Source organism: Amphibalanus amphitrite, unplaced genomic scaffold, assembly GCF_019059575.1.
Source record: "Amphibalanus amphitrite isolate SeventyFive unplaced genomic scaffold, NRLGWU_Aamphi_draft 001194F_arrow, whole genome shotgun sequence".
Classification (NCBI taxonomy): Eukaryota; Metazoa; Arthropoda; class Thecostraca; order Balanomorpha; family Balanidae; genus Amphibalanus; species Amphibalanus amphitrite.
The window spans coordinates 28349-50861 of record NW_024882688.1 but is presented as its reverse complement, the minus strand read 5'-3'; the positions used below and the strand labels follow the sequence as shown (position 1 = coordinate 50861).

The following is a 22513-nucleotide window of genomic DNA, read 5'->3' as shown; positions in this document are numbered from 1 at the left end:
GAGGGGTTTCGCTTAGTGTATTGCAGTCGGGGCACAAAACAAGCAAAATTGAATTGAGAAAATAAGCGAGGCATCACAAATATCGAACTACCACTCACATTCAACAATGCAACGGTAACGTTTGTGGCTATTGACGTCTGTCACGTAAATTTACAGATCAACATCCGGCAAAAAAAAAAATGACTGAATAGGCCGACATTTGTAAAACAATAACATAAATAAAACAGTTGAGTTAAGGTCGCGGTGCTGGCAAGACTGCAAATGAAACAAAGTTTCAAACTTCACGCATCGGACACATAGAGTTATACAAAATGCATTACGAATGTAACGATATTAGCCAATGACGAATATAACAACACAATAGATGTACGCTTTAAAGATCGATAAAACGCAGCACAAATAACACCGAGGTATATCGCAAAATAGCACGTGATGCAAACATATAACACAGTACAGCACACACAACCGCAATAACAACACAGCACCCCAGTAAAACAAATCGGTCTATAACTCACGTCACCCCTGACCGTGTCATTTTCGGCCGCCAAGTCCCGGCAGGTAATGTAAGACACGCCGTTAGCTGGACGGAGCCGCTCGTCATAGGCGACGGGACCGGAGCGGCAATTTCGCGCCGTGAGGGGACGGCAGTGGTGGCGATTTATCAGAGTGTGCGGGTGACGAACGCGGCGGTCGGTCGAACGAATATTAGAGTGGACCAGGATACACGATACAGTAGGGGAGGCAAAATAGACATAAGTGGTTGCCACGACGTTCAGTTCTAACCATTCCGATGTTTTTGTGTGTCTTATAGTGGTTGTCGTAGTATGACTGTAGACACTGCATTGGCTGGAAATGCACAAAATCATAATAAACAAAAAAGGCATTTATACGGTAAAAAAGAAAGCGTATGAAAGTAGAGCTAAACTTTGAAGAAGCAGAACAACAACAACTTCGCCAACAGACTTAAGACTTCAGAGAGAAGAAAGCTACCATTCAACCTCCCCCAGCGCGGTTTATTAAAGCGTGCCGCGCGATACGCTCGTCTCCCGGACTCGGCATCCGCATTGGCAGGCCTCTGCGGGGACTGAACAGAGCCGCTCTGTCGCAGGGAGCAGAGAGCTCACTCACACACACAGACAACAGTGGAGTGTGGGGAGGCAGGCAGCTCACAAACAAACGGTGTGTTTTAGGCGACTCACGCGTCACGGATGTAGCGAGAGCGGGCGTGTTTTGCTTGAGCTTTGAGAGCTTAATTGACGGTTATGTTAGCGAGCTGACTCAGGAGTCAGATTCTTCATTACGGAGCGAGCGAAGCGAGCGTAGTCTTTCCTTAGATTAACAGAAATTTCTGAGTATGAGCGGCCGGCCGGCCGGCCGGCCGGCCGGCCGGCCGGCCGTGCGGACGCTTTTGCGAGGCTTATATCTCAGCAACCACTTGACCGATTTACACGCGGTAAATTTTGTAGGGTAGCTTCATTCCTTCTACCAAGTATTGGACTATTCCCGATGCATGTGGATGACCCCTTATGCACGTGCCACGTGCAAAACGAAGAGGTGTCAGTTTTGTAATTGTTGCAATATCTCGGTAACTACTTGGCCGATTGCGCTGAAAGTTGGCATGTAGATAGGCACCCACTAGGCACTGCATATCCATGTGCCAGAGTTGGGGTGCTGCTGCACGTGCGCACGTGCAGGGGTCGTTTCCAGATCTCGAGAACGGCTGGACCGATGGCGCTCAAATTTGGTACACGATTAGGGACCAGTTAGTAGGGTGCCGTGCACAAGTCAGTTGGGACCCATTTTGCACGTGCGCACGTGCAGGGTGCCACTTCCAGATCTCGAGAACGGCTGGGCCGATTGTGCTCAAATTTGGCACATCGCTAGAAACCGGTCAGTAGGGTGCCGTGCACAAGTCAGTTGGAGGTACCCCCTCGAAATTTCGCACGTGCAAGACTCACCCCCTCGCTCGCTCCGTTAGTCGCCCCAAAAGGCGTTATACTGGTGAGTATTTCAGTTTTAAGAGTGCGATACATTTGGGTCACAAGCGAGGCTGTAAGCATTTGTGGCAGTTTGGAGCACGGAGCCATCGTGTGCCTGAAATCACTAACGAGAAAAAAATATGACCTAGCATCACAAAAACGGTATAACCAATTCTCTGATAACACAGCGATCTCAATACGTAACGGGTGTCAAGTTCAAAATGGGACAAACGCAAAATTAAGGTAGACACTGTGTATTATAAGATATTTTAACGAAACCTTCACCACATACACCTTGTTCTGTCGCCAGTCCACTGGTACTAGTGAATCGGAACCAGGGGTCCATGCCTGTCTGCCAGACGCACGTGCTCTCCCGCTATCTTCATCATCGATCGCGGCACCTCCGGGACAATTTTCTTGATGCTGCTCAGGATTCTGGCACGCAGCTGCTGATCGGATGACGCTGTCCAGCCAACGCGGTAGACTTCTTGTTTAAGTATGCCCAAGAAGTCCTCAATTGGTCCCAGCTGCGGGACATTCGGCGGGTTTTCCTCGCGGATTAAATATCAGGTATGCCAGCTTCCTTCAGAAACTGGCACGTGGCACGTGCATAATGAGCTGAAGCCAAGTCTAGCCAAAATGCCTATCCACCCTTTCGGTAGCTGGCCCCGATGAACGGTTTGAGGTTGCTGTTCAGGCACTTTGTGATGTAGACATGGGCGCTAACATTTGTTGAACTGGGGCCAATCGTTGGTTTTGGTACTCCCTTGAGTGATATGGCTATCCACACAAGAAGCGTACGTGGGAACTTCCTTATCGGGCGGTACGTCACATTCGAAGGTGTGTCTCCACCAGGCCCAGCGTAAAAACCACGGTTTTGTGGCATTTCTGAGCCAGTGTAGGTGAAGTAGCTTTCATCGTCCATGATGACATCTTGCTCTCGAGTGGCACTCAGTTTTCCCCGGCTAAGGGGTCGCAGGCGGCCCTTTTGAGATTGTTCTCGCTGAGCAGATACCGGAGGAGCTTTCTGGCGCATCCTATATCTTACCCTTTCCTCTCTGAGAATTTGTCTCACTCTGTCATGCGTTATGCCAAAGCTGCGGCCTAAGAGACGAAGTGAGACGCCGACTTTGCCGTCTGCCATGCGAACAAGGCCTTGGCGCCTCTTTGCTGACATTTTGGGAGCAGGCCTGCCATTCTGAGCTCGTCGTATGTGTCCTTTGTCTAGGAATGTATTGATAACGCGATATATCAGTTGATCGTGGAATACCAAGCGACTTAACGTGGCGGAAAACCTGAGCCTTAGTCAAGTTCGAGTTTTGTCAACTACTCTCGCGACAATGTCTCTTGCGGCTTGCTTGCTCAAAGGCTCCATGACGACTGACCTCAATACGTAGCCACAATATTTTAACATCATGCTCGCACAATTCACGTATGGACATTCTGTCCAAATTTCAGGTGAATATCTAAAGGGAGGTTGAAAATAGAGCGATTTCAATTTTGTCTCATTTTGGACTTGACACCCGTTAATAACGCAATAAATGATGCACGAGAGATCAAAGAATCATGGACGGATCATCATGAATAGATTACGAGCACGCGAGGATTCAAGGGCTCTTAGCACGCAATCCATAATAGAGACAAGCGGTCCTAGCTATGTGCATTACTGATAGCAAGCAGCGTGTGGAAATAAATCCTATACCACTCTAGCTGAGATCATGGACGGCTGACAAGTACCAATATCACAGTGCATTGGACAATATCACAGTGTGTGCGAGATGTGCGTTAAAGTGGACATAACCCCAGACTCGAATATTTAATGTGTTCCCGTGCTGTCTAAGATATCGACCACAGATATTCGCACAGAGCGTGTTCTGGGAGAGGCTGTGACGAGTTCAGCATAGAATGACTAGCCGCTGACGCCGTCAACAGGCGGCCAAGCGTTACCGATGCCACCGCGAATCGGTTAATGAGACCTAAACTTGTTGATCCAGTTTCCAAATTCCCGGAGGCTAGTCGAGCTGCCGCAGCTCAGAGCTCGCACCTCAGAACTCGTAGCTCAGTGCTCGTAGCTCATAGCTCACAGCTCATCTCCCCAGCGTCGGCGACGCTCTAGCTCCCTTCGGAGTCGCTCCAGTTCCTGCAAACGCCCAACAGTGGACCTGCGTCAGCTGATGTTGCCATGGTTACACAATCCGCCAGTGGACCTGCATTAGTTGATGTAGCTTGTTATGGTTACACAAGCCACACGCAGCGCTCGCAGACTATAAGTGCTAGCGGAAAGAAAAGGCTAGACACGACCACGAAATGAAATAAGTCGCACACATGCTCCACTTAAGCAAACCTATGTAAGAAGGGCTTATACACACTCGAGACGTGTAATAAATAGGCCTAACTTATCAAGGAAATTACTACCCTGCAATGTTAAGCCATAACATCACGTGAAATGCAAATTACGGTCACTTTGATACGGTTAATTAGCCCTACATATTGCAACAAGGGGTCTTGTAAGCAGCGACCATGCCAGCCGCACCTGACAAATAATTAATCGTCTCCGTACTGAATAACACTACACTGGGTGACGGCACAGTCACCAGACTCGACAGACGCCACATGGGCGGTCTCAGGAGAGGCACAGAACTGTCAGTCGACTGGGCCTGACTTATTAATTAGCCATGGCCGTGTACGGACAGCTGCGGTACGCCACAGGCCAATGCTGGCAGTGACAGTCTATACTAGCACCGTGAACAGGTAACAACAGGTAATAAGCAATATGACAAGCAGACAAATCAGCCACAGTTTTCACTAGCAGTCCTCGTCCCTAGATTGTGATGACATGTGACAAAGACAAATCCAGACGCAAGGGGGAATGCTAGGCGCTATGGGTGAAAATGAGATCCATCGTCACCAAGGGTCGCGCAGCAGCAAAGTACCGTATTTCGTGACAAATCACGTTGCATGCTGACGCTCCTGAGCCAGGATTAGCCATAAGACAAACTCCTCGCCCTCCGAGAACCACAAGAAAGTTGGCATGCATCACATGTGGCGTCTTGGGACTGAAAACCATGATTTCAAACGGGAACAGGATGCCTGTGACGCAAAACCTCCCTCCCACAGGCGGTTGTAAGTCATCTGATTCCGTATTCCCGGACGTCTCAGGACTTTGTGAAATATTGAGCAGTATCGGCGGGCGGGAGGGAAATCATTTGACGATGCAAGACAATATATTTATATTACGTTTTTTATCTTTGATGGACATCGGAACATGACGTGATGGATGCAAATTTACCCTGGATGACATTAACACATAGGTAAGTGCATAGTATTACGAAAACTCTGGACAATAACCAAACATAATTACCGGCTGGAGACATTCATCGATGGTCATGGAGCAGTGGTACTGAACGATGGACATATTCAATACGCAGGGTACAAGAAAGCGCCACTGCCTCCACCCCCCGCCCCCCCCCCCCCAACAAAACACCTCCTCCAATGGGAGCGTCATTACCCCTTCCTTCCGGCTGAGTGCAGTGCCCCTGGCCCTCCTAGGAGCCAATCGCGCCCCCCCCCCCCCCGCCCCGGCCTGCCCAACCACCCACTGTCAGCGCCCACTGACCCTCCTGTGGGCCCCACCGTCCCTCCTACCCTACCTGATCCTTCTGTGACCGCAGCTGGTCGATCTCGGGCTCTCGGTAGTTCATGTCCTTAGCTGGATCGTCCGGCAGGGCTCCCGCACCCTGACTGTCCTGTCGGTAAAGAAGAGCGGCAGTGACAGAATATGTAGAAACCAGCGCCAAAACACTGAGTGAGTCTGTTTGAAGGTAGGTGATGAAAGAGCCTGCGATGCTTACGCCTTGCAGTGATTACTTATTCACGCTAATGTGCATAGTGTAGTGTGCACAATGCTTTGTGGTACGAAACAATTTCTTGACTGTTTCCTGAATTCCAGCATATACAAACTTCAAACAGACCGTCACAATTATAACGTTCTGCAAACACATGTCCAAGTTTTAACTGTGATATCACGGCAACACCGCATGCCGGACTGGGTAGCTTTATGCCTTATGCACATAAATTGGATGTCAGGTGCCTGTTTACATGAGCAACATAATAACGTTCTTAATCACGTTCTTCGAATTGAACCGAGAAATGACGGAAGTGGATCCGATTGAAATGACATTATGACAATAGCCACAAGTATGATATATTGGTTCTTGCGCTACGATAGTGATTAACCCTCGCCCCGTTGGGGGGACCATTTTGCCCCCCCCCCCCCTGTGGTTTTTCCTGAATAGCAAGAAAACGGCGGCGCGCAGCGCCGCCAAATTTTCAGTACCTTCCCGGGCATCAATTTGACACCTTCACACCAAATTTCAAGTCTTAGGTCACCTTAGGTCAGGAGCTATTGAGGTCAAACTGAGGTCATGTTCGAGCAAAAATGAGCAAAAAAACATGCAATCTTAAAACGCTCACCAAATCTACAGTTACCAAGCAATTTCAAAGTTCTTTATATGGTCTAGTAGACAAAAAGCGGCGCTACAAAACTGCTATCTCGGATTTTCAAAATTTTTGGTTTTTGGCCAAAAAAAAATCAAAAAATTGATTTTTTTAGAAAAACTTTAAAAATCCAATTTTTTCCGAATTTCGAAAAAACCGGAATATATGTGATAGTCCCGGCGCTCTTCTTCAGGTCTGTATATACATACCGAATTTCAGATTGATATCTCGTTTTTTGGCCAAGTTATAGCGAAACAACTGTTCAAAAATGATGACGTCAAATTTTTGAACTCAATTTCTAGCGATTCTAGACCACGTACGGCAAAACAAAGACCACCATTGAACTCCCCGTGACGAGCTGCATCGATTCGATACCCATTTTATGCAAAAATATTAACTTTCAAATTTGACCTAATTTGACCTGACCTTGACCTGACCTTGACCAAAACGTGACCTAAGCTGGCCCCAAAGGCTGCCTGACCCACATAATCGCATTTGTCATGTAAAATGGACCATAAAACATGTATCACACGACACTTTCATGTTGTGACCCCCCCGTGACCTGACCTCTGTGACCTGACCTGGTATCAGTGACCTCAAATAGCAAAATATGTGTTTGAAGAACATTTCCCCATCGATGATTTTCAATGAAATGCATTTTACTCGATTTTACAACGCATTTCTTGAAATGCCTGTAAACGGTGAAAATTGGACCTTTGACCTGACCTGTGACGTCATCGGTTTGACCTAGGTCAATAAAATTGGGTCACAAGGTAGTTCCGCGTTGGGGCTATCCAACGCCGTTTACCGCTTGTCGCTATGTTGCGTGGTTCTCGAGATTTTAGGGGGGGGGGGCCAAAATGCCCCCCCCCCCCAACCGGGCGCGTTGCTCGGCAGAGCCCAACGGGGCGCGGGTTATTAAGTCGGCTGAGGCCCAGTCCTCGAATAGCAGCAGCAAGAACACAAAAGTCACTTTCTACAAACAGCCCAGCCTTTAATTCTAACTGCACATGAATTTATTTTCCTGGAAGCCGGATGATTATCATCTGAATTTCTTTGGTGTCGTCGTTATTCTACGACATATTTCATCAACGGTATAGTGCTCCCCATACGAGTATGTTAGCTCCCCCATAGGTTAGCTCCTAAGCCTCTTTCTTCAAGTATTCAGGCCTCTAGCTGTGACTGTGTAGATGCTCAACACACGGAAAGCCAGATGATTATTTATCCTACGAACTTCTTCAGTGCCGTTAGCATACGCTCGAACTCATAATCGGTAATCGATATACTGAAGAAAAACAAACTTCAGAGTTCAGAGCCGAACAAAGAGCAGCCTCCGAATTTAATTTACCGGTCACACATACGACTTGTGTCCTGATATCCGGCTACGCAAAATAAATCCGGGTTGAATAAAGACGCTCATGTAAGATGGTCCACGAGGGATAAATAGCCGAGCGTCGTACGTTAGGAAGTTATACCACTTTCGGTATATAGACGATACTCTGCTCAACATTTGCATTAGCTACGGTATCGTTGATTCTTTTAGCTGCTGGACTGGATAGCAACCGCATGACCCCACTAGCGCATCTCTAAAAGCAAACCTGATTGAGCTGGGCACCAACCTACCTGCGGGTATTGAGCCGTGAACGTATTTTTGGCCGTGTTGTAGCTGGGATCGGCTCCGACTCCAAGAATTCCGGCCAGTGAGTCGGTGCCGGCAGGCACTAGCAGAGGCTTGTTATAGTCCTGTGCCAGGTACCCGCTGGTGGAGAGAGAGGGGGAGGGAGGAGAGAGAGTGAGAGAGAGAGAGAGAGAGAGAGAGAGAGAGAGAGAGAGAGAGAGAGAGAGAGAGAGAGAGAGAGAGAGAGAGAGAGAGAGAGAGAGAGAGAGAGAGAGAGAGAGAGAGAGAGAGAGAGAGAGAGAGAGAGAGAGAGAGAGAGAGAGAGAGAGAGAGAGAGAGAGAGAGAGAGAGTCAGCGCACAGCGAACACACGATATATCGTCGAAACTTTAGCCTGTTTCCCAAAGTTCAGTAGTTTTATCCATTCCATTTTCCCCGGCAAACTCAAATTACGTGGGCATTACAGTTCTTCGAATTCGTCGTAGCACCACGAGCAGGAACAAATACGTTCGGAGTGAGAACTTATATAGGAAGGTGACCAGTACAATAATACACGTCTACACGAGTGATTAATTATCAACCAAATAAGCTCCCAAGACGACAAACCATTACAGTCTGCTCCCTGGTTTCTGTTTGGTAACCAGAAATCAAACTGTCACTTCCCTATATTGCGACCTCCCATTAACCCTCCCAACGCAGTCCTACCTGGCCGGACCGCCGAACGCCATCTGGTTCATCATGTCCTTTGCCTTCTTCACCAGCGCCGAGTCCTGAGACGAGAAGAAGTAGAGCGAGGCTCCGTTGACGTGTGCCAAGTAGCGCAGCGAGCGACAAATGAGCTTCTTTTTCTCAGGGTCCCAGTCCTGAAATACGTCGTAGTGACCTCCGACCAGCACCAGCGGTACAGGGAACGGCTTCATGTGCGCCGCGTCCTGTAGGACAGGCGGGGGATGTTACTGTGGAACAGACGAGTGGTGGTAGATGATAAATAACAGGGAGGGCAATGACTCAGTTGAACAGATTAGCGTTAAATCTCACTTTTAGCGCTCAGTCACCAGTTCTGCGGTCCGCCGAGTATTCCGATGTGATCTCACGGTGATCTGTAGTTCACCGGGTGATCCTACGGCACGAATAGCTCAGAAGCATTTAGTTCGCCGCTCCCTTAGCTCCATCATTAGCTCATCTGATGATGGGACGGCTTACGAAGCTCAATGACCTTTATATCAATTATTAGCTCACTGGGTGATCAGATAACGTACAAAGTCCTGTGATCCCTACCTAGCTCACCCGACGCTCGTCAATAGCTCACCCGTGTATGATCTGTCAGCACGCATAGCTGTGATTTTTTAGCTCACATTAGTTCACCAGATGATCGGACGGCACGTACAGCTCAGCGACTCTTAGCTCACATCTTATCTCACCGGATGGTCGGAGAACACAGATAGCTCAGTGACTCATTACTCTTGGCTCACATTAGCTCACTGGATAGTCAGACGGCACGCGAAGCTCAGTGACTCTTAACTCACAATAGCTCACCGGATAGCATAGCTCTGACGGCACGCGGAACTCCGTGACTCTTAGCTCACATCTTAGCTCCTATTAGCTCACCGGATGGTCGGACGGCACGCGTAGCTCTGTGGCCTTTTTCAGTCGTTCCTCGAGCTGCATCTGCCGACCGATGCCGCTGGATATCTCGGAATCTAGTACATCGCGCAGTGTCTGAGGAATATCAGAACAGACAGGACAAGTCAGGTGAGGTAAGCAATCAATGCTTCTCTCCTTGTCCTTTACGGTTTATGAACAGGGATCGGTTAGACGTGATAGCAAGAACCATGACTCACGCCATGGACAATTGTGTGATTCAGTGGGTAATGGCAAACTGAGTGATCCTGAGTGACATCTGAGTGACATCGCGCTCGTCTCGGTGCTGCTTGTATGCCGCATACTGCAGCCTGGCTGCAAGCACCTCCAATCCCCAGCCTGGGACTGTACATTGATGACGAGACCATTCGTATAGCGGTAGCCCTCCGACTAGGCCTGCCCATCTGTGAGCCCCACCAATGCAAGCTATGTGGATGCCCTGTGGACAGGCTGGGACACCACGGCCTATCATGCAAGAAGAGCGCCGGTCGCTTCCCACGGCACGCAGCCCTAAATGACGTCATTAAACGAGCACTGGCAAGCGCTGGCGTACCATCGGTCTTAGAACCTGTGGGGCTAGACAGAGGAGATGGAAGGCGCCCCGACGGACTGACAACGTTCCCCTTCAGTGCCGGTCGAAGCCTCACATGGGACGCCACATGCGTTGACACGTTTGCTGAGTCACACGTGGTGAAGTGTGCAGTGTGCAGTGGATCTCGGCGCAGCTGCAGCCGCCGCCGAGAACCTGAAGCGCATGCGCTACGCCAGTCTTGCAGACCGATACATCTTCACTCCAGTAGCAGTGGAGACTACCGGCGTAGTCGGAGAAGCAGGGTCAAAGCTGCTCCGGGATATCGGCGGTCGGATTTCTGCGGCGACTAAGGACCCCAGAGAAGTGTCCTGGCTTCTACAAAGAGTCTCGATAGCAATCATCCGGGGAAACTCCGCCGCTATCCTCGCCACAGCCCCTCCTGAAGCTGGTCCCCATCACGTTGGGTGTGTCGGAGGACGCGCGTCTGGCCCGGCAGAAGAGTCGGACTCAGCCGTAGACGCAGAAGTAGCTCCACCAGCTTCTTCATCAAAATCCAGCGTATTTGGCCAGCTCAGCGAGAATGGGAGAAAGCTAGCCCCAAGCGACTTCGAGGTTCCATGGGGCGAAATATTTGGTGCAAAACCAAAGCACTAACGGCATATGAGTGGTAGTGTCTAGTGTGTCATCGAAATGTACCCTGTGGTAATGTGAAATACAATCACAGCTCATTGTGATCCTGTGAAGTAACTGGCAACCAAGCAAATGGATTACCTTGCCTTTCAGCACGGCTTGCTCAATCAAGAAAAGCACATTGATGACTCGTGGACTAGGCAAAGGGCAGTGGCAAGCATCTGAGCCAGCATCGACCTATGAAGCGTGTTCACCAGCGCTGAACAAAACACCACCAAAGACCACATCTTAGTTCGTCAGCACATAGCTAGTTCAAAAATCGCTACCTTGATCATGGTCTCCAGGGTGGCCCACATGGTCTGCGGCTTGGTGAGGTCGACCACCAACAGGATGCTGAGGTTGGGCAGCCTCTCGGCCTTCAGCGGCGTCTCCAGCAGCGGCGTGTAGGTGGTGCCGCCGCCCAGCTCCCAGATGTGACACACGTCCTTCAGCTGGCAGAACACACACGGGGTGGGGCGTTCGGCTGATATGGTCGGTGAGTTTATGGCATAACCCGCGAGTTGCTGGGGGGGGGGGGCGTTAAACGCCCCCACTTTTTTCGCCGGGCCATAGCATAAAAACGGCGCGCCGCAGGCGCGCCAAATTTTGGGTACCTGTAGGGAATTGATTGAAGTTTATTGTGACAAAGTTTCAAAAAAATCCGTCGGAAAATTTTTGAGATATCGAGGTTTTAGTGACGTCATGATTTCTGAGTTTTCGACCAAAAACGGCATATGTTCAAAAAATTATATAAAATCACAAAATAGACATACAGACATGCCGTAAACGCCATTAGACTGCCAATACCTTGAATAATCAAATGGCTATCTTCGATTATTGATTATCGTTCCGCATTTTCCAAAATCTTGAACTGAACCTTGGCAATTTCCCGTGACTACTTCACGACCATGATACATGCATTTCTAAAGTTGAACTTTTTTAGCCAAACACGTACACATATGACAAAATGAATGTCACCATCGTGTTCTACGCTCCAAATTACCCATAAAACATGCGTCACAGGCTGCGAATATCAGTTTTGATTTTCGGGGATATGTGCCTACCCGGTTGACCTGACCTTGACCCTGACCTATGCTTGACTGACCCCTACATGGAGCTGACACTCTTGTAGACCTTATATGATGGATTGTGCACCGTTTTGACAGAGTTTATGACGAGAGGCGCCCATTGCGAAGTCCTGAAGTCCATGCTACTGAAAGCCCGATTTCAGGTGTTTGACCTGACCTTGACCCGACCTGTGACCTCAAAATTCAACTTTAAAGTACTCATCTGAAGGGTCTCGTCGCGTTCTTTCGTTTGCCGCCTCGTGCGTTTCGCTGCGCCTATTGGTTCTCGAGTTATCGGCTGGGGGCGTTTAACGCCCCCCCCCCCCTCCCCCCCCAGCAAACGGTGGGTGGCGAAATACCCCAGCAACTGCCGGGATAATGAGTCGGTGTTGGCGTCCTCGCCAGTGTTTGGCGCTTGTATATTATTGTTTTTATGCACTGATTTTCAATACATTTAAACGTCGCTTGCATATTATCGCTTTTTTAACATTTTCGATTAAAAAAATAAACTTTGTTGTTCATTGGGGTGATTTTCCGTTAGTGCACAGAACGATATTGTGATGCTGTGGACTGCCAACGTTAAAAATCCCGCAGCAATTGATACCGGCCATTCAAACACACAATATGATATTCAAAAGCACTGCGCTGTATCCTTACGTACCACGCTCTTTCCCGTTTTGCGGCCGTACGAGTATTCCAAGCCCAGCGTCTTCTTTGGTTCTTCATCCCGGTCCAGAAACTTGTGAATCAGTCGCGACTTTCCCTACGAAAAAAAAGAGAGCATGTCAGACAACACGTTACCTAAGTGCATTAGGTACCTATCTTGAAGAATCTTGTGCATTACCAACGACCATTGATCAATCAACAGAAATATAAGCAGGCGGATAATGTCACGCGGCAGGACAGGAGTAGGAACTGACACTCCTGCAGGACTGCAGCAAACATAACGTAGTATTGACAAACACCTAACAAAAGTCGGTAATTTTTTATCAAATGCATGCTTTTATTTTGAGCAGCATGACGAGCATGCAAGCAATTCACTATCTGCCTACCGTACCAGACCTAGCATGATGTGACTGTTACACTCACCACACCCACAGTCACAGTCCCTGACAATAGCCCAGAGAACACTGTTAGCCACTGTGCTCGGTCACTGACCGCCTGTTTTCCGCCGACAAACAGCAGCGTCGACTCCACGCTGTGACTCTCTGTCAGCTCCAGCCCACGCAAGATGCGCGCCTGGTTCATCTTCTCGGCTATCACCCAGATGTTGTCACTGCCGGGAACACGGGAAACGGGTGTGAATACAGTTGAAAACACCGCCCCTGGGACACCCCGGGGTCGCACGCAACGATAAATATAGCAGCCTCAATTACCGTGATTTGGTTTAAGAGTTATTTATCAATATGATAGGTTATGAAAAACGTTACCCAGATAAAACACTACTCACCCTTGAAATTCTTCCTCTGCTTCTTCTGTGAGCTTGTTATTTTCGGTATCTTCCGAATTCTTCCTACTCTTCAAGGCCATTTTATTTGCTCTGAAACAAATATCAACTAAATCATGAAAATGCATAAGTTGTAGTTGCACATCACAACTGTAGCTCGTTTCCGGTTCATAACAGCCCGGTAAACATTGGATAAAGTACGCTAAGCAGACCGGCCATTTCTTGCTGATCTAGCACGTCAAAAAATAATACTGAGGGACCCTCAGTGAGGGTGCACTCTCTCACGCTTATGTGACACCTGGCCATGTCTCTCCCCCTCATCTCCACTTGTCACCCCAAAAATCCAGCACCCCTCCCTCTCACCTGATCGCGGAGTCCGCGGTGCGCGCACCAACGGCCGACGGAGGCGGACGGGAGGTGGGCGGTCGGCTGAGTGGTGCTGTCGGCTTGTCCCCACCGCCCCTCAGGCTGGCTGTGCTGCCACGGACACTCGCAGGGGCGGATGGATCGCCCCTAAGACTAGCCGTGCTGCCGCGAACACTTCCAGGGACGGCTGGGTCACCACGTAAGCTGGCCGTGCTGCCGCGAACACTGCCAGGGGCGGCTGGGTCACCACGCAGGCTGGCTGTACTGCCACGAACGCTGGCAGACTCGGTCGCATCTCCATGCAGACTGGTTGTACTGTCCCTGATACTATCAGCAGCAGTCTGATCGCCCCTTATGCTGGTTGTACTGCCACGGATACTGGCTGGGGCGCCAGGATCCCCTCTCAGACTGACTTTGCTTCCACGCATACTGTGCGAGTCACCCGCAGCATGGGGATCCTCTCGTAGACTGGCCATGCTGCCAGAAATGCCAGGATCCGCAATGTCACCCACACTGGAACGAGTGCCACCTTGATTGCTTCGGAGACTGGCAATGCTGCCTCGGACACTGGCTCGCTGGATGCCGTCTGCAGGGTGGGTGGAGTCAGTGATGTCCTCACCATCACCAGAGGGTCTGCTCGGGTACTCAGGCTCCACCGGAGAGGCAGTCGGCTGGGGGATGTTTTCGTCTGAGCCAGGAACTTCTGTCATGTTCTGTTCATTCAGAATAGCCTCCTCCGTAAGAAGGTCGTCCATAGCTGGATCCGGTTCCGCAGGTGGCATTGGAGTTCCTCTAGTCATGTCCATGTTGAACGTAACAGTAAGTTACTGTAGATTTATACCTAAATGTGACTGAAAACACCAACAATACATGTCATTTATTTATAATCAGGGGTAGATAATTAGGACTTTTGGTAATTACCTCTTTTGCACCTTGTAAAACTTGACAAATTGGCAAAATAAGAACATGAAAGGAAAGAACACATACATTCTTCTAAGCTTAAAATTGAGATCACACATCAATCCTACTTGATACTTCTTACACTAAACGTTTAAAGTATCTGTTTTTTCTTAGGAGTGATATGACTGTTTGAACAATTTTCTGGGTTGATATATAACTTTTAACAATATTGAGCAATGAGCCATGCAGGAATTATAAGGCACAATTCAAATTCTCAATTCTGACACTTAAAGGGACGGACACGCCTAAGAGCTGGACTTTTTGATGACGTCTTCGGGTGACGTCATGTCGTGTGTGACGTTTCGTGAGCAGGTAAGGAAAAGTCACCACCGCTGGCGAACATTGGTGCGGTAAATGGCAAACACAAATGCTGCGCAAAAAAGACAAATATGTAACTTCAGTTCCAACAACATTCGTTCGGACGACAATGTCAAGGCGAATCAAGAAGTTCTTCATGCGATTGTTAGTTATCTGTCGTGCTATTTTAGTATGATTGTTATTAGCTGTTGATTTGTGAATTGTATTATCAAAATCAATGTTATTGAGCGCAGATTCAGTTTATTTTCAGATGTACCTAGGTACCCTTACACTTTACTGATCTCAAGCTGTTCAAACACCCTTGACAAAGTCGATTAAGATGAAACGTTGGGTATAATTTATACTGTGTTTTCTCTGCATTACCTATTAACATATTCATCATATATACAATATAAGGGCCACATGCTTATTACAGGGAGACATGTCAGACAGCCCAGTAGGATGAGGCTTCGTCAAGCGTCATTTTTAGCAAAGCTTTTCTTGCTTAAAATCCAGTCTGCAAAACATGGCAGGGCTTACACTTTGGCTTACACTTGACTCCCAGCTGTTGTGTCTTTGCTATGCGATGTTAAACATATAAGACATCTTACTATTCATGTATGTGCCATGACGACTCTTGTAATCTTTTCACAGCCAAGACGCTCCTAAGGTACTGGGAATGTGGGGGGTGCAGCAGCATCAGTGCAGCACCGATGGTCGGATGCGACGGCTACGATAAATGGTACCACTTCCGTTGTGCGGGACTGACAAAGGAGCCAGGTAAGCGCAAATGTTTTCTGTCTCAGTATTTTTGTTGCAGCTATAGTGATCAATGAAATATTTTCCGCACTGTTCAGCCAAACATGTATTTCAAACAATCTGCTTCCCAACCAAGGACGTCGCCACGGGGGGGGGGGGGAGGACGGAGGGGATCTCGTCCCCTCCACTTTTTAAAATTTTAACATTACGCCTATGGCGTTGCATGGAAAGAATCGACTTGAAATGGTCCTCGTCCCCTCCAAAATGGTCAACGTCCCCTCCAGTCGTCGCACCGTGGCGTCGCCCCTGTTCCCAACTACACAAATTTAGTCAAACAATGTGCCAATATGGAATTTTCAGGTTCAGTTGCATGAAATAGGAACAATGATAATTGGAGATTACGTATACCTGCAAGAGAGGAAAACAGAATACATTGTATTGCTTGTCCTTCACCGATACTGTCATTTTTGATTTTCCATTTCTAGAAACACCGACATGGCGATGCAGGTGGTACTGCCTGGTGAGGCCGCGGTCTCCGGAATCGCCTGCAGACGAAGTCACCTGGCGTCCATCTGCACATCACTTGCAGCAGTGAGGCCTGCTGACAGCGTCTGGCAGTGTCGGCAACGTGCCAGCCAGCTATCTGGAGTCCTGCTCACCGCAGGTCGCCGACAGGAGGGGCGACGCATCGTCTCCGAGGTCGCCTCAGCAGCAGTGAGACCCCACTGGCCGTCTTCTTAGGCTTCAACTAGATTGCGAACAACCTATGCTGAGACAACGCCCATGACGTGTGATCCGGTACCGCTACCGCACTGCGTGCCTGTGCCCGCCGTGAGCCGCTAGTGCATGGGTTCGACCATGAGAATATGTGTTTATGTTGCTTTTACTATTGTTTATACGTTGAAGTGACGAATTGTTTATTTTTCGCAAGCCTCCGCTGTCCGGTTGCCTGCAGCTCCATGCAACGCCAGCTGTACTGTTGTTTTAATGTTGTCTCTCCGCTCAGCTGTACTGTTGCCTCTCCGCTCATAACAACCTATGCTGAGACAACGCCCATGACGTGTGATCCGGTACCGCTACCGCACTGCGTGCCTGTGCCCGCCGTGAGCCGCTAGTGCATGGGTTCGACCATGAGAATATGTGTTTATGTTGCTTTTTATACTATTGTTTATACGTTGAAGTGACGAATTGTTTATTTTTCGCAAGCCTCCGCTGTCCGGTTGCCTGCAGCTCCATGCAACGCCAGCTGTACTGTTGTTTTAATGTTGTCTCTCCGCTCAGCTGTACTGTTGCCTCTCCGCTCATAACAACCTATGCTGAGACAACGCCCATGACGTGTGATCCGGTACCGCTACCGCACTGCGTGCCTGTGCCCGCCGTGAGCCGCTAGTGCATGGGTTCGACCATGAGAATATGTGTTTATGTTGCTTTTTATACTATTGTTTATACGTTGAAGTGACGAATTGTTTATTTTTCGCAAGCCTCCGCTGTCCGGTTGCCTGCAGCTCCATGCAACGCCAGCTGTACTGTTGTTTTAATGTTGTCTCTCCGCTCAGCTGTACTGTTGCCTCTCCGCTCATATATGACACCCTCTATATGAATGGCACTAATGATTGTCACACCCACTGTCCGTATTGTCCGTAGTGGTGTACGCCCATGTTAATACATTGTGCAGAATCCAGATTCTATTTAGGAGAGTTGAGCCAAGTCACCATAGGCTCGGGAAGAGAGCAACGTGGAGGCCCACTGCCCCTTCCCCGGCCCCCACTGGGGGCGCCAGCCACTCCAACTTTTGACTGGATGTCAAGAGCGTCGCCACGAGGGGAACGAGTCGCCGGCCAGCCAAGGTAGCCAACGGCGTGTGAAGGTTGCCTGACCTCGAGGAAACTGAGATGGCACCAACGGAGGTTTTGTTAAGTAGGCGACCAAAATTCGAGCGGCAGCAACCTGGGCACCTTCACAGATAGCAGTGCCGCGTATCAGGGCGCCTTCGACGTTGAGCCGGGCGCCGATCATCAGGACGCCGGGGGAATATGACCCAATATCCCCCGTAAATATGTGCCTCGGAAGGGAGACCCAACCATAAAACTGAAAGCTCGCCGTATTTTATCCACTATTTTTCGAGCAGGTCCATAGATTTCCGTGCTCAAAAGTGCGGGGATATTCCCCAGTGTTTGAGTTGGATGGGACTATAGTGGCGTTTACACCGACAGGAGATTCCCATTGCCGGCTGTGGGAAACTACTGTCGCCTGTCGGTGTAAACGCCATTCATATTTCCTGCGTCACCCCTGTGGGGACGCCCTTACTCCATGGTGCCGAGCTTATCAATTTGGATATCAATGGAATCAAAATCTCATCGATCGATGAAGAACTAAATTACCCCAACCCGGAGAGCGTCTTTGGAATCAAAGCAGTAGCACATGACGCAAGACTTCAGGCAAATAAATCCTTCTTGTCTGAAATAAAACATTTGTGTATTGATGAGCACGTTTTATAAGCAATGGTAGCAAGATTCTCCATGTATTGGGTCAAAGTGATAATTTAGTAGCAGATACTTACCGTCGCATTTCGTCTTTTTTTAATTAATAATTTATATTGTCAGAACTAGCAACATGTCTCTTCACTCAACAATAATTACAAAAGTGAAAAAGAAATGATAAATTGCTTATATTTTGGTGAAACTAAAAATTAATTCAGCACATATTTTTTTTACAGCGTTGAAGTCCAGCTCCAAAGGACAGCTGACGATCGTAGCCGAGCAGGCTGTTTGGTACTTCTTCACTACTTCTTAGAAGTACCCGTTAGTACCGATCATGTCTCACATAATAAGCTATTGGAACAAAAATATCCATGTTCTTCTAATTATTCTCCTTTCACACTTTAAATAAATACTTTTGAAATGCATTCACTAATTAATTTCACAAAAACAGCTTGAAATTTTACAACGTCAAAATACTTATTCCCATTTCCACCATGAAACCACCACTATATTACTTGCTTACAGAACCGTGCGCACAGTGCGCGCAGTTTTATCGTGACGTCAGAGGGTGCTTCCTCAGTGGCGCCCCCTGGCGGGGAACGCGTGCAAAAAGTCCAGCTCTTAGGCATGTCCAAAGGGACCCTCCCACCTTCAAAAAAGTTAATGAATTGGCATAAAAGTGATGTAGCGTGAATCACAAAGAGCGAAAATGAACATCTACCAAATTTTACCGGAAAATATTCACCCGTTTTCGAGATATAAGACTTTTATTTTTGTTTACTTTTTGGGAAATCCGCTGTTTCTATGACGTCACATAAAGGTTTTCTTTACGTCGGCATTTGGAAGCAATAGTTTGGTATCAAAGTGCGACAAATATTGCGCGAATGATGCGTTTATCTTATCAAGGTCAATATATGATGGCCAATAAAGGATTCCAGGACAATTCTTATGGCATTTCTTCGTATCGCAATTCTTCGTCTGCAAATCTTCGTCAGGGCATTTATTCGTACCTATCGCATTACTTTGTCTCGCACCAGGGTATATGAAAATCGGCTCGCATTTCTTCTTCAACGCAAATATATGCAAGAGTAAGCATTGAGGGACAAATAAATGCACCGACGAAGATTTGTAGACGAAGAAATGCGGACGAAAAATTGTGCTACGAAGAAATGTCATGCGAGGATTCGTTCGGGTACCATGACATTTATGTGATTTCAAAGTCAAGGTTCACAGCTGATCTGCTAAATCAAGCCAAGAATCCAAACTATCAAAAAACTATAAATATTTGTCTGTCACAGAGGTCTCAAGCAATATAAGGTTGACATATGTTGAATCAAAAATCTACTGTCACAACTCACATCTCCTGCCTTAGTTTATCATTGTTGTTTTAACTTGCTTTCAAGAGAAACAGAAGCCAGTATCTGATATCACTTCAGATGATTGTTTCAAGATCTGAGTTCAAATGGAAATAAAAGCAAGATCAAGATGAAACAGGGATTATTGCTGTTAAAGTATTTTGGCCATGATACAACAAGCACATAAATCATTAGCCAAATCAAATACTGGTTGGTTTGTCAAGATGTTTGTTGTCTGTCGTCTGTCGAGCTGCTATGAACACTGAAAGAGTGAGCTGCCCTCACTCTTACTTTAAAGAGAGTAGTTTAAGTTGAATGGTAGTGAGCTGTAATTAGACAAAGCAGCTATTCAGTGCTCACATCAAGCCAGGCTAGGAAATGGCATCAACTGTGGTGGGAGGAAGCAGGTTCGGCAGCCCTATGTTGTAAACTTCTGTTATGTCTTGTGTTTGATCAACTGATGTTTTCTGCTCTGTTTTGTGCAGTGATAGTAGCAGGTAACTGCATGCTTGTCAAATTATGTGAATAAACGAATTCATAACATTGCATTTTTCTCTCCATGCAAGGAACAAGTAAGATGTTGTAGAAAATGTAATAGAGGGCTGCATTGCTGATTTTGCACTTTATCAGAGCTTTATTTAGAATTGCTTTCCTGAAAGCTACACACAGGCCACAGTGCTGAAATTCACAATGTCATAGCTTTTGGCAGAAAAAAGAAAAGACTTACCGAGGTTAAATTGGCTGAAAGTATGGCAGAGCAGGTCTTGATGCGTATGCCCATCCGTGTGCTTGCCGAAGCCGAACTGACTGCAACACATTTAACTCTGACCCACCATGGTGGCTGGCATATCCAGAACTTTCACCACTCTAAACAAGACAACTTTCAGCCCTCAGCATTGTATTAAAACACTGTACAAAACACTCAAAATTTGTTTCAGTGCCATCCACGGACAACATCAGTCGCCATTCACCAGGCCAGTAAAAACAGAATAGATAATAGCTTCAAACCCATGTAGTCAGAGTTACTAGGTCTGCACCTCAAAACAAAATCCAGGTGACATTCACCACGCCAGTAAAAAACAGGTACTTAGGTAACGTAACAGCTTCAAATCTGGTAACATGTTGGTCGGACTTTACACTACCATATTTACATGGAATAATATGATACCAAACAATAGTGCAACCATTCTGGACAACAAAAGTGTATGATAAAATTAATTTAGAATACTCTGGCAGCATGATTTACGAGCACAGGCAGGTGTTACCTACCAGCCTTCTCAATGCTCGTAAAACCAACATTGTAGTTTTGATTTTACCTTACATGATAACACACTTGGCTGCAATGGCACATTTAATTTAATACTGTGAAAAGACCAGTTATAACCACTTCACAAGCACAATTGCACCTCATGCCGACATCCTTTTCCAAAGACAGTCAGCAGCGTCTTTCGTCAAAACTGGAAGATAAATCCCCTTTCAACTGTTAACATCAAAAATATTTCTTCATGGTGTGACTTTGATCTCCATATGGAAACCTTGCAGGAAAAGAATTAATGTCAATTGTCAGCTCTTCAAATTTCTTTGGACTTTAACTTGCAGTACCATATCCAGTTTGCTTTGATATTTTGTTTTTTATTCCATGTTGAAGTTGAACACCAAGCTCCAGATATAGCAGGCAGCTTGATCATCTTCGGCCTTGGTATAATATCAGTCCAAGTTCCAGTGGTGGGTATCTTCTAATATTCAAATTAAAATGAAAAGCAACATGCTTTCTCAGCGCCGACGACGGATTTCACGTTGATAAACAAGGGAGCTCAAGGTCAGCAAAACTCGGGTTCAAGGAATGGCGGGCGTTGAAATGACTGCTGACGTCATCAAAAAACCGCTAATGGTTAAGAGATAGGGACTAAGCTGGTCCCACCCTGCAAGTAAAGGGAAGAAATTTCTTGAACACCATAAAGCTGCGGGGGTTGCGACCAGGATAAATGGTGGTTTCTGAGCCTGGCCGCAAACTTGGCTATCTCAACTCAAAACTAATGTTAAGGTGGGATGGTCCCTTTAAAGGGACCCTCCCACCTTCAAAAAAGTTAATGAATTGGCATGAAAGTGATGTCGCTCGGTTCAGAAAGAGCAAAAACGCATATCTACCAAATTTCATCGAAAAATATTCACCGGTTTTCAAGATATTAGACTTATACTTTTGTTTACTTTTTGGGATCTCCGCTGTTCCTAGCGACTTTATTTGAAAGTGCGGCATTTGTTGCGCGCAAAGCAGCATATACCACCGCGTGCTACAAAACGTTTTAGTCAAACATTTAACGGACGTTCGAAAGCCTGATGACGTCATCAGATTCCCGTAATGGTTAAGAGATAGGGACCACGCTGGTCCCACCCTGCAAGTAAAGGGAAGAAATTTCTTGAACACCATAAAGCTGCGGGGGTTGCGACCAGGATAAATGGTGGTTTCTGAGCCTGGCCGCAAACTTGGCTATCTCAACTCAAAACTAATGTTAAGGTGGGAGGGTCCCTTTAAGTTGATAGTTCTGAAACAGAAAAGCATCCATATTCCATGACATTTTCACAACACCTGCATACCATCAACCATGACCTTAAAAAAAGCTACAAAGCACATGAATGTCGCTAAATAATTTAACTTTAACTAATTAATTCATTACAGATCCCTACCTAACAACCATACGCACCTCTTCTTCAAAAAATCCACACGTTTTGTTTTGAACTTCGGAATGTAAACAAACAACTGGATCAGCTGATTAATGCGCTTCCATATTGCTACCACATTCCTCCAAATTGAAGATAATGAAGGATTTTTTTTTCATTCATTTGTAT

At 47.2% G+C, this 22513-nt stretch overlaps 1 protein-coding gene across 1 annotated transcript; it reads right to left on the bottom strand.

Moving 5' to 3' along the window:
* Positions 1-22407, bottom strand: LOC122371006 (cytoplasmic dynein 2 light intermediate chain 1-like). The gene is made up of 12 exons (XM_043347038.1): positions 22369-22407; positions 13813-14666; positions 13453-13542; positions 13161-13278; positions 12664-12765; positions 11223-11387; positions 9702-9812; positions 8799-9025; positions 8100-8235; positions 5630-5725; positions 2004-4119; positions 1-1298 (listed from the first exon to the last, which is right to left on the bottom strand). Exons 2-11 carry the CDS (start codon positions 14619-14621, stop codon positions 4060-4062), a joined length of 1914 nt encoding a protein of 637 aa, XP_043202973.1. The 5' UTR covers positions 14622-14666; positions 22369-22407; the 3' UTR covers positions 1-1298; positions 2004-4059.
* Between the last annotated feature and the right edge of the window lie 106 nt (positions 22408-22513).

What these genes read in the sequence shown, in the direction of transcription:
- LOC122371006 (XM_043347038.1), bottom strand. Translation starts at nt 14,621, where the DNA reads ATGGACATGACTAGAGGAACTCCAATGCCACCTGCGGAACCGGATCCA. An exon ending in GCAAAACGGGAAAGAGCGTG is followed by an intron (nt 11,388 to 12,663) that starts GTACGTAAGGAT and finishes GTGTTCTGCCAG; the next exon opens with CTGAAGGACGTGTGTCACAT. An exon ending in CCCTGGAGACCATGATCAAG is followed by an intron (nt 9,813 to 11,222) that starts GTAGCGATTTTT and finishes GATATTCCTCAG; the next exon opens with ACACTGCGCGATGTACTAGA.